The 12,247-nt window shown below is 37.3% G+C and overlaps 1 protein-coding gene across 12 annotated transcripts in view; it reads left to right on the top strand.

Moving 5' to 3' along the window:
• Positions 1–12,247, top strand: part of BRIP1 (BRCA1 interacting DNA helicase 1) — a 182,236-nt gene that overhangs the window by 96,204 nt on the left and 73,785 nt on the right. Inside the window, exon 15 of one of the 12 annotated variants that reach the window (XM_086355655.1) lies at positions 11,850–12,006. The exons of the other annotated variants lie outside the window; for them this stretch is intronic. Within the exon in view, the coding sequence (XP_086211781.1) occupies positions 11,850–11,876 (27 nt within the window). The 3' untranslated portion in view covers positions 11,877–12,006. Of the gene's footprint in view, positions 1–11,849; positions 12,007–12,247 lie in introns of those variants that run through there. 12 annotated transcript variants of the gene reach the window in all.

Below are 12,247 nucleotides of genomic sequence, written 5' to 3'. Positions count from 1 at the left end.
TTTGATCTTTTATAGTTATATTACATTCTACTTTCTTTGTGCTATTATTGTCATTAAGATAATGTGTTTATACATTGTTGCCTATCAAAACAGATTTATTATTGCTTTATACATTTGTCTTTTAAATGAGACAAGAGACAAAAATTTACAAACTATGTTTATACTGCCTTTTTATATTTAACTATGTTACTATCTTCACCAGTACTCTTTAATTCTTTGTGTAGATTTTAGTTATTGTCTGGTGTCCCTAAACACTCTTTTATTAATTAATTAATTTTTGGTTGCCCTGGGTGTTCATTACTTCACATGGACTTTTCTCTAGTTGCAGAGAACTGGGGCTACTCTATAGTTGTGGTGTGTGGGCTTCTTATTGCAGCAGCTTCTCTTGGAGAGCACAGGCTTTAGGACGGCCAGGCTTCAGTAGTGCGGCATGGAGGCTCAGTAGTTGTGGTGTGTGGGCTTCATTGGTCTGCAGCATGTGGAATCTTCCTGGACGAGTGGTCGAACCTGTGTCCCCTGCATTGACAGGTGGATTCTTATCCACTGTACTACCTGGAAAGTCACCTAAACACTAATTCTTAAATAGCCTCCCCTGCAGCTCTCTCAGTTGTAATCCATTGTCATTATCCTGGAGCCCTGTTGATGTGATGGTAAGGTGTTGGGAACAGGGAAGCACTGTCTAATTTTTTAGTTAAGTCTCAGTCTTTTAGTGGGCCTGTGTCCCTGGACTGTATCCTTCCTGTATGTTTCTCAGCTCTTTATTCATTTCCTTAGATAAGATAGGAAGTCTAGTGGGAGCTGAAGTTTGGGTAAATTTCCTTTCCCCCAGTTTGGATAAGGCTCTGGCAGTCTTTTCCCTTTACTGGGAGACTGGCCTGAGTTAATGGAGACTGCTTTGAGTGCATTCGAAATGGCTGTTTTTCCCCTCTCTGTCAGAAAAAAGAGGGTTTTTCTTCACTCTTCACTGTGAAAACCTTGGTAGGGGATTGTTTCTGGAGATAATATCTACAAAAATTTGGGGACTCTCTAAGGATATGGCCTATAGGAGTTTCTCACTATTTCACTGGTATACACTATGCCTTCAGCAATTTGTCAAAATTATCTTTTAAGCATTCCTACCAATTTATGGTTTTAGTGTCTTCCTCTTCCAGTAAGCAGTTCTCAGTCTATGATTCTCAGTATTTACTGTCTCTCCAGTTTTTAGGATAGCAATTTATCTTATGACCTTAGTTCTCTGATGTGTCCAAGCCGTTGATTTTCAGTTTGTTCAGCTTTTTTCTTAGTATAAGATGGGTGTGATGAGTTGTGAGTTCTTTACATTGGAGCTGAAAGTAGAAGTCCTAGTTTTATCTTTGAAAATGTATTTTCAACTGAATTTCAGAATGGAGATATAATTTACCTAAAAGACAAACCCAAAAAATTGTAATGGGCTTTGCATCTTTGTCAGCTGTTACACATTACAGTGGTTAACGTCATTGAATGTCCTCTCTTTTGCATTTTGGAGGGGTTTGACATTGGACTTGCAGAAGACATGAGAGCTCACATTTGAATTTATTTTGAGGGGAAATTTGGGACATACAAATTTAAGTTTTCAAATCACATTGCAGCGGTAAATAATTTTTCCCTATATGTCTAGATAATTGCAATCCATAATTTATATAAAACTACTCTTTCACTGAAAAAAAAAAAGAATTTCCTTTTATTACAAACTACAATATTTGTGTAAGGATAAAAGTGGGAAAGTTGTCATTCTAGATCCATGCCCCTCTTCTTTCAGAGCCTTTTGAAGTAACTAAATATTGTAATAGATTCATGAAGAGTACCATTCCTCCACTACGATCAACTTGATTTTGACTCTCTATTGTCATTAACTGGTGGCACCACTGCCTTAGAACTCTCTGAGAGATCATTTTTATGGGTAGAAGAGTTTTTAAACTCTTTCTTATGGATAGAAAGTTTCCATTAATTTTGAAAAGTGACTCTGGTACCAAAGTAGCAACACGGACCTTTATATGTGTACATTGCAGAGTCTGATTTTCTTTTACATTTTTATGAGTAAAATCCATTTTCCCTGAGGGAACATTTTGCATTCACCACTGAATGTCAGATAAGGAATAAAATGCAAAATGTTTCAGGCTCTAGTTACAATTTTTGTCAATATTGTTTAGTAGTAAATGTGTATGTTGAGAGGTTTGTAATGCTACTAGTTCGATGTTTCTGATTTTTAAGTTGTACTACATTTAATTTAAAGGAGAAACCAAATTGTTCCATGTAAAACATTTTTCTGTTTTCTTATTTAGACCCTTGAAATTTATGTAGATTATGGATTTGCCTTACTGTGAGTGATCAACTGAGCCTTTTTAAAGAATGTTTTTTCCACTGTGTTAAATAAAAAAAATTTTGACGGTATTGAAGCTTTTGGGGTGTTTTAGGGAGGTTGTTGGAGAAGGAAATGACAACCCACTCCAGTATTCTTGCCTGGAAAATCCCACAGACGGGGGAGCCTGGTACACTGTAGTCCACGAGGTCTGTTTAACATGTCCTATAGGTTTTCAACTTTTACGTATGGTTTAAACATCTTATGATTTTCATATATCTGTTTGGTTTCTTGTCTTTTATAATAGAATTGAATATTCTCAAATAATACAACAAATGGAAAGTCCAGATGTGAATTCTCTCAATATCTTGACTTTTTTATGTAATTATATTTTATATATTGAATTTATTTTGAGTTTAGGTGATTGTCTTCACTTTTTAAATATAATTTTATTTATTTATTTATTTATTGTCTTCACTTTTTTATATAATTATATTTATTTTTTGGCTGTGCTGGGTCTTTGTTTTTGCGTGGGCGCTTCTCTAGGTTTGGTGAATGGGGGCTACTCTTTAGTTATGGTATGCAGGCTTCTCATGGGGTGGCTCCTCTTATTGCTGAGAACAGGATCTAGGGCTCAGACTTAAGTAGTTGGGGCACATATGTTCAGTAGTTGCAGTTCCCAAGCTCTAGAGCACAGGCTCAACAGTTGTGGCGCATGAATTTAGTTGCTTCATGGCATGTGGGATCTTTCTGTACCAAGGATACAACATGTGTCTCCTGCACTGCAGGTATTTCACTGCTGAGCCACCACAGAAGCCCCTTGCCTTCACTTTTAAGGTGCCAGATTCTCAAGGATTATCACATTTTAAAACTCTTTGAAAAGATACGACATTTTCTATAGGACGTAGTGAATGAATGCTTAAAACCCATACCAATGCATTGGTATTTGCCTTGGTAGAAAGTACTATTTCTGAAGAGTTTTTAGATATAGCATTTGCCTCAGTTACCTGGTTCAGTTAATGTAGCTTGAAGATGGTATAACTAGGAAATTGTGGTAACATTACAGATCATGAAGGGAAATATATCAAGAAAAAGATTCTCTGGATAGCAGCTTAATGTTGAATTTCTATTGATTATGTAATATTTTTGAAAAATTTTTAGTGTAGTTTTAGGTTCACAGAAGAATTGAGTGACCAGTACAGAGAACTTCTGTACTAGCCTCACACATGCATAACCTCTGACATTATTGATGTACTCGTGCTCAATTACTCAGTCACGTTCAACTCTTTGCAACCCCATAGACTGTAGCCTGCCAGACTCCTCTATCCATGGAATTTTCCAGGCCAGAATACTGGGACAGGTTGCCATTTCCTACTCCAGTGGATCTTCCCGACCTAGGGATCCAACGTCTGTGGATTATGTACCACTGAGCCACATTATCAATATTCCTCACCAAAATGGTACATTTATTATACTGATGGCCTTATATTGACACATCATTACCATTTGAAGCCCATAGTTTAAAGTAGAGTTGCCCTTGTTATTATATATTGAATAACACTTAGAGAATTAGTTTTTATAAATGTGTAATGACAGGTTTCCACCATTATAGTATCGTGCAGAGTACTTTCACTGCCTTCGAAATGTTCTGTGCTCTGCCTGTTCATTCCTCCCTCCTCCCAACACATAGCAACCTCAGATCTTTTTACTAATTTTAAAGTTTTGCCTTTTTCAGAATGTGGTGTAGTTGGAATCATATAATATGTAGCCTTCTCAGATTAGTGTCTTTCACTTAGTAATATGCATTTAAGTTTCGTCCATGTCTTTTCACGGCTTGAATAGCTCATTTCTTTTTAGTGTAAACTACTATTGTTTGGACCACAGTTTGTCTGTTTACCTATTGAGGATTTTGTCAATTATGAATAGAGCTACTGTAAACATCTGTGTGTAGGTTTTTAAGTGGATGTAAGTTTTCAGTCTATCTGGGTAAATATCAAGGAGCATAATTGCTGGGTTGCCTGGTAGCTCAGCTGGTAAAGAATCTGCCAGCAACGCAGGAGACCCCAGTTCAATTCCTGAGTCAGGATGATCCACTGGAGAAGAGATAGGCTACCCAATCCAGTATTCTTGGGCTTCCCTTGTGGCTCAGCTGGTAAAGAATCCATCTGTGATGTGGGAGACCTGGATTCGATCCCTGGGTTGGGAAGATGCCCTGGAGAAGGGAATGGCTACATACTCCAGTATTCTGGCCTGGAGAATTGGAGTTGCAAAGAATCGAACACGACTGAACATCTTTCACTTTAACTTTTATGGTAAGTGTAGGGGCTTCCCTGGTGGCTCAGTTGGTAAAGAATCTGCCTGCAGTGCAGGAGACTTGCCTGCAGCACAGGAGATGTGGGTTTGATCCCTGGGTCAGGAAGATCCCCTGGAGAAGGAAATGCAACCCATTCCAGTATTCTTGCCTGGAGAATCCCAGGGTTAGAGGAGCCTGGTTGGCCACAGTCCATGGGGCTGCAAGAGTCAGACAAAACTTAGCGCCTAAACCACAGCCACCAATCATGGTAGGTGTATATTTGCCAAATTGTCTTTCAGTGTCTGTACTATTTGGTATTCCCACCAGATACTTTGGTGTTGTCATTGGTTTAGATTTTGGTCATTCTAATAAGTGTGTTGTGCTATCGTGTTGTTTTGATTTGCAATTTCCTGCTGACCTAAAACCAGTACTCTTGCCTGGAAAATCCCATGGACAGAGGAGCCTGGTAGGCTGCAGTCTATGAGGTTGCTAAGAGTCGGACATGACTGAGCGACTTCACTTTCACTTTTCATGCATTGGAGAAGGAAATGGCAACCCACTCCAGTGTTCTTGCCTGGGGAATCCCAGGGATGGGGGAGCCTGCTGGGCTGCCGTCTATGGGGTCGCACAGAGTTGGACACGACTGAAGCGACTTAGCAGCAGCAGTAGCAGCTGACCTAAAATGTGGAATGTCTTTTCATATGCTTATTGGCCATCTGTATATTTTCTTTAGTGTGGTGACTGTTCACATCTTTGGCTTGTTTATCAATCAGGTTGTTTTCTTATTGTTGAATTTTAGAAGTTTTTTGTATATTTTGGATTGTTATTGTTGTTCGGTAGTGCAGTTGTGTCTGACTCTTTGCAGTCCCATGGACTGTGGCATGCCAGGTTTCCCTGTCCTTCACCATCTCCCAGAGTTTGCTTAAACTCATGCCCATTGAGTTGGTAGTTCTTTATCATATGTAACTTTTGCCCAGAATTGTTTTTTCTCCCAATCTGTGGCTTATTTTCTCATCCATTTATGTAATGCTACTTCTTCTGTTAACTTTGGTTTGTCCTCATCTTTAAATTATTCTTTTTTAAAAATAATTTGTTTTTATTTTTGGCTGTGCTGAGTCTTTGGTGCTGTGCAGGCTTTTCTCTAGTTGTGGTACGTAGGCTTCCCATTACGTGGCTTCTCTTGCCGTGGAGCACAGCCTCTAGGACATGCAGGCTTCAGGAGTTGTGGCGCCTGGGCTCTAGAGCACAGGCTCAAGAGCTGAGCATGAGCTTAGTTGCTCCACAGCATGTGGGGTTTTCTTGGACCAGGAATCGAGCCTGTATCTTCCACGTTGGCAGATAGATTCTTTACCACTGAGCCATCAGAGAAGCCTTATTCTTAACTGATCTTTCTCCATTCAGTCTTCCCTTCACCAGTTTTTCCTCCCTATTGATCAAGTTGCTTTCCTATTTAACCCTCAGTAAACCAGTGAAAATGCCATAACCATTTGTCATTTTTCTTTTTTATAAGTCATGGGAATGATTTATAGAATTAAGAAGAAAGTAATAGTTTAAAAATCAGCATTATTAAAATTTAAACTTTAAAAAGAGGTTAGACATAACACCTCTTTGTAACAAGTAAATTTTGGTGTACTGATACAAAAAAATCAGAGGCTAACGTCACACGTCTTTTGCAACAATGAAGTGGGAAGAGACGTCAGTGTTGCTGTTGCAAAATATTGTGTGATGAAGTCCTTCCTGCTGAATAGTTAACTGGGTGAGACTACCATTGTTTCTTGTCTTTAGACATGTTCTGATCACATATCAGTTCTTGAATTTGATAAATTTTGTGCAGTATGTTGTTATCTGATGATTTATAGTCTGAGATTTCACTTGCACCATCCGGTTTCACCATTGTGACTAGAATTGGAATGTTCCTCAGACTTTTGTCGTCTTATTCATGTAATATTATGTTATATCTTTCTCTGTTCATTTCCTTTTCTTTGCTATTTTGGTCATAAATGCAAGTATTTGGTGTCCTCAGTTTTCTAATTTCTGGGAAGATGATGCAATACTTTGAACAATACTATGAGAAAAAAGAATGGCAGCTCATTATTGCATCCTCCTAGGTTGTTCCATCATTCTTCTCTTTCTTATTATTTTAGATTTTTTTGAATTATTAGGAATAATGTGATGAGTAATAATAGATAATGATGGAATTATTTGTAGGATATTAAAACCACTGAATATTTCAAGATGTAGGAAAAGTAATGTCAGTGAGATCCCGTAATATTTCTTAGCATTATAGAAGAGTTCAGTTAACCCTTGTGGTGATTACAATATATAATAGGTTTTACCCTATTTAAATAAAGTACATTTTCTCTTGGCTTTTTTTTTTTTGGAGGAGGGAACGTGTAGTAAGAAAAAGTGATGAAATATCTTTATAAATAATTAGAAATGATGGAAAATGGATACATTGGACCCTAATGATATACCAAGAGTTAAAAACCGTTAGTAATTCCCAGTTTTCTGAAAGATAAAGCTTAAAATCCTTTGCATTTCCTGGAAGCCTTGGTTATTTTTCAGCCTTGTGCCAGCAGCCCCCATCCTATATATACCCTTTTTAAAGGCATCTTGTATTACTGTGAGTGCTTTGAGCTGCTATATATTTTCATACCTGCATAAAAGTGGTAGGGAGAGTTCTAAGATGGCCCCCACAATTCCTGGCCCCTGGTATATACATGCCTTCCCTCATTTGTTCAGTCAAATGCTAATGTAGGTACTGTGAAGGGAATTTGCAGTTAGTTGACTTTAAAATCAGTCAGTTCAGTCGCTCAGTCGTATCCGACTCTTTGTGACCCCATGGACTGCAGCACACCAGGCTTCCCTGTCCATCACCAACTTCTGGAGCTTACTCTAACTCATGTCCATCGAGTAGTGACGCCATCCAACCATCTCGTCCTCTGTCATCCCCTTCTCTTCCCACCTTCAATCTTTCCCAGCATCAGGGTCTTTTCTAATGAGTCAGTTCTTCACATTAGGTGGCCAAAGTATTGGAGTTTCAGCTTTAGCATCAGTTCTTCCAATGAATGTTCAGGACTGATTTCCTTCAGGGTTGATCTCCTTGCAATCCAAGGGACTCTCAAGAGTCTTCTCCAACACCATAGTTCAAAAGCATCAATTCTTTGGCGCTCAGCTTTACATAATCACTTGAACCCTTTAAAAGCAGAGACTTTTCTGAAGCTGGTTGCAGAAGAGAAAGTCAGAGGTATGTGATATCTGGCTAGACTGGAGGAAAGCCGCATCCGTGTTAAACTAACTGGTGGGAGGGTGGGGCATATAGCAAGGAATTGCAGGTGGTCTCTGAACTGAGACCAGTCCTGACTAATGACTAGCATAAAAATGGGAGCAGTTGTCCTCAGCCAATAGGAAGTAAGTTTTGTCAATAACCAGTGACCTGGGAAGAGAACCTGAAGTCCCAGATGACAAGTGCAGCCCTGGGAAACAACTTACCCACTTTAGACCCTGAACAGAGAATCCACTCTGTTTTGTTATGCCTGGACTTCAGACCTCCAGAAACTGAGGTAATAAAATGGTATTGTTTTTATGCTGCAGCCTGGATGAACCTGGAGGTTATTATGCTAAGTGAAATGAGCCAGTCAGAAAAAGACAAGCAATGTATGATTCCATTTGTGTGAGAGATCTAGTCAAATTCATAGACAGAAAGTAGAAGGGGAGTTGTCAGGGGCTCGGGGAAGAAGGGAGTGAGCTATTTAATAGATATAGTTTCAGTTTTGCAAGATGAATAGAGTTTTGGAGATTGGTTGTACAATAATGTGAATATACTTCACACTATGACCTATACACTTAAAAATGATTAAGATGGTAAATTGCAAGTTACGTGTATTTTACCACAATTTAAAAAATTATTTGAAAAAGTGAGTCTTAAGTCACTGGATTTGCAGATAATTTGTTATGCAGCAGTAGTGTTCATGGTGTTGTGTCTGCTTGAAATCCACTCTCTGACTCTTCTATTATCCAGAAACTTTATACTCTCCATCCAGCTCAAAGGTTTACTCTATTAAACCATCCTTAACCCTGAGGCAAAGTTAGTCACTCTTTCCTCTGGCTAACCATATACATCTATAAGAGCACTTACCACATTGTATTTTATGCATTTTTCATTTAGGTCTTCTCCACTAGACTGTGAAGTGATGTTTTTCCCAAAGCATTTCACCTTCAAGTTTTATAGTAACAACTTTACAGTAGATTCAGGTTGGCAATACCTGAAAGTAGTAGCTTTTAGGAAAATTGCAGCGGTTGCTTCTTATTAATTTTCTTTTCTCAGTCTAGATTATACCTTAGATTCTAATAGTGCAGATGCACTGACCTTGTTCAGTTTACTTTAACTCTTTGTCTTTTAACAGAGGGATAGAAAATGAGCCCCCCCCCCCCCCTTTTTAAACTATAATCAGTCTACTCAGGTAAGAAATGAAACGTATAAGTGAATTTATTCATTCTGGTCTCAGCCAGCATTTATTAAGCCAATACTTCTTGACTCTAAAATAGCAAAATTGGTTAAATACATACTTTTTAACCAAATGGTTACTTCAGACATTAATGAACCAATTATGTTGATCAATCAACAGAAATTTGGAATTTGTATTTTAAAGAGTTAAGAATTTGTTTTGTGCTTAAATATCAATTGAGTTCTTATTATTTTCTTTTCAAGAGATTTCAGCAAAGTAGGTGAAGAAATAAATGTATGTTATTTCTCAAATTGTTTTCTTTGAAAAATGTTTCACTGCAGGTATTGTGAATTTTTATTAAAATATATCAATAAATGGCTATAAATAAGTATATCAGTTTCAGTAATTACTGCAACTCTGACATTTTCATAGTCTTCATTCTTTTAATAAATTTATGAGAAAGACTACTCCTTGTCTGAGACCATAGGACCTTTCGTTTCCATATAGATAGCCAACAACTACAAGCAATGTTCCTTTCACTTCAGGACAGTATTCCTCCCTATTATTCTTCCTAATATATTACTGACTGCATGCATATTCATTGATAGTTTGATCCTGAACTATAACCCAGCCTCTTGAGATAACACTAAATAGCTAGAGTGTAGGAAGTTGTTTCAATAGAAATGAATATTTGTGGCTTTCTCATATTTTATATTTGGATGCAGCAAGAATTAAGGATATGCCCTTTTTTTCCTTTAATTTAAAATGTTATAAAAATATACTACTGCTAATTTCTCATTTTTATTTCTGCTTTCAAGCAAGTGTGTATTGTTCCTAACATATGCCAACTATCAGTACATATCAACTGAACCAAAGAAAGTAGGTATTTCTTAAATATTAGTACCCTGTGAAATGAATGTGACAGATCATCTTCAGATGGAAAGATATGACAGCTTTTACCTAAGAAATAAATTATGTGAAAAAGATTACAAAAGATGGTAGTCTGTTTAGGCAGGCCTATTAAAAGCATTAAGACTTGAGTACTGGCTATTAAAGTGAGTAAATGGCAATATTATAAAGTTAAACACATGCCAAAAAACATTTTCCAGAGGACCAGGATTGTAACAATACCATTAATGAGGGCAAGGAGGTCTTAATGCAATTTACACTTTCTAAAGTTTCAAAAAGAGGCTTTGAGTTAGTGCATTATTAATGTACTGAACATCTGGAACTGTGTAAAAGCTATAGACATTGAGCATATGCAGGATTTCCCCACTAGGTTGCATTCTAACTTACTGCCTCCCTAGTGAGATACCGGTTTTAAAAAGTTTGAAAAAATAAAATGACAATATCCAGATAAGGCATAAACATTCAAAAGTGTCTTTTAATTTGTGAGGTCCTACACAAAAATGTTTTTTCTGACCTTATCAAATCTAAGTGATGTGAATGTCAATGAGTAGATTAAATCATCTGTATCACTGTGCATAGACTAGACTCTCTGTATGTGAATAACATTTGCTGTTTATGAGCTAAGTAAACTTTTGTAACAGATTCTTCATATTTTTTACATATATATGTCAAAACCTGAGAGATGATTCTGTGTCAGTGTACTTTACTCCAGGTTTCTTGATGTTTAGGTGTTTTGTTGGGATACTTAAGAAAATTTTAAAAGTTGAGGGTATTGGGTATATAGTTTTGTATGAATTTTCTGGCAAGGGGCAAGTAATTAAGATGTATATAGATGGCTATTTGAGTGTCGCCTGTAATGAGAATGGGAAAACTATAGACCTATTTTTTTTTAATTTAAAACCAAAAATTTGCCACAGACCATTTTCTCCAAGTAATCAGTATGTTTTTTTGCTATAGAGCTACACTCTAGATTTGCATATATCTCCTGTATAATCCTGAAAAGAATTCTGGCTTTTAAAGTACTTAAAAGAATCTTCATGGAAGAGGTTACAATAAACACATTGTGTTCTGTGGTAATATTGTCTCATAGTCACCAAATCCCCTGATCCCTTTTTCACAGTGTTCCCAGTACCTCCTTACCTGAACTAGAATCTGGATATACACAGAGGACATGCCATTTTCTTGTCAATCCTTTCACGTTGTGATTGCTTTTTTCTCCGTAGTACCTCAGGATTGGTATCCTATTTACTTTCCATTGCTCTTTCTAAGCCATAACCGCTCCATCTTTTTTTGGAAGGAAGGGAAAAAAGAAAGGAAAGGAAAAAGAGAAACTCAGCAACAGAAAACTCTAGTCTCTCGGTTCATATCTTTTAATCATGTCATCCTTTCTGCTTCATCTTTATTGATATGTTATAGATCACATGAATACTCTTATCAAGGACTTTGGCACCTGACTTTATAGGGAGTTTTTTTTTCCTCCTCCTTTACTACCTTCTCTGATCTTCCTTTTTTTTTAACCTTCCTTTTTTTATTCATTTGTTAAATTCATTCAACAAATATGTATTGTCCACTTTCTAGGTACTGGACAGTTAGCAGTGAGCAAGACAAACAAAAATCATTCCAGGGTAAGAGACAGAAAATAAACCAGATGTATAGAAAGATTCTTATGTATTAGATGATGCCATGGACCAAATGTTTATACCTTCCCTGTGCTCAAATTCATATGTTGAATCCCTGACCCCCTCAGTGTGGCTGTGTTTAGGAATGAAGACTCACAGAAAGTAATTAAGGTTAAATGCAATCATAAGGGTGAGACCCTGATCTGATAGCATTAATGTCTGTACTAGAAGAGATACTGGAAATCTTGCTATCTCCCCCACAGCATGAGCAAAGAGGAAAAAGTGTGTGAGGATTCAGTAAGGTGGCCATCTGCAAGCCTGGAAGAGAATCTCACCAGGAAATGAATCAGCCAGCACCTTGATCTTCAACCTCCCAGTGTCAAGAACTGTAAAAAATAAATTTCTATTTAAATTACCCCATCTGTGGTATATTTTCTCCAGCTTTATTGAAGTATTATTGAATATATATATATAAGTTTAAGTTTATGATTTGATATGTATATTTATTATGAAATGACTGGAGTTTTTGTTTGTTTTAATGGAAGCTAAGGGCTTCCCTGGTGGCTCAGATGGTGAAGAATCTGCCTGCAATGAGGCAGACCCAGGTTTGATCCCTTGATTGGGAAGATCCCCTGGAGAAGGGAATGGCTGCCCACATGAA

Source organism: Bos grunniens, chromosome 19 (genome assembly GCF_055505025.1).
Source record: "Bos grunniens cultivar Pamir isolate PY7600 chromosome 19, Bosgru_T2T1.0, whole genome shotgun sequence".
Lineage (NCBI taxonomy): Eukaryota > Metazoa > Chordata > Mammalia > Artiodactyla > Bovidae > Bos > Bos grunniens.
This window is presented reverse-complemented; position numbering and strand designations above follow the sequence as displayed.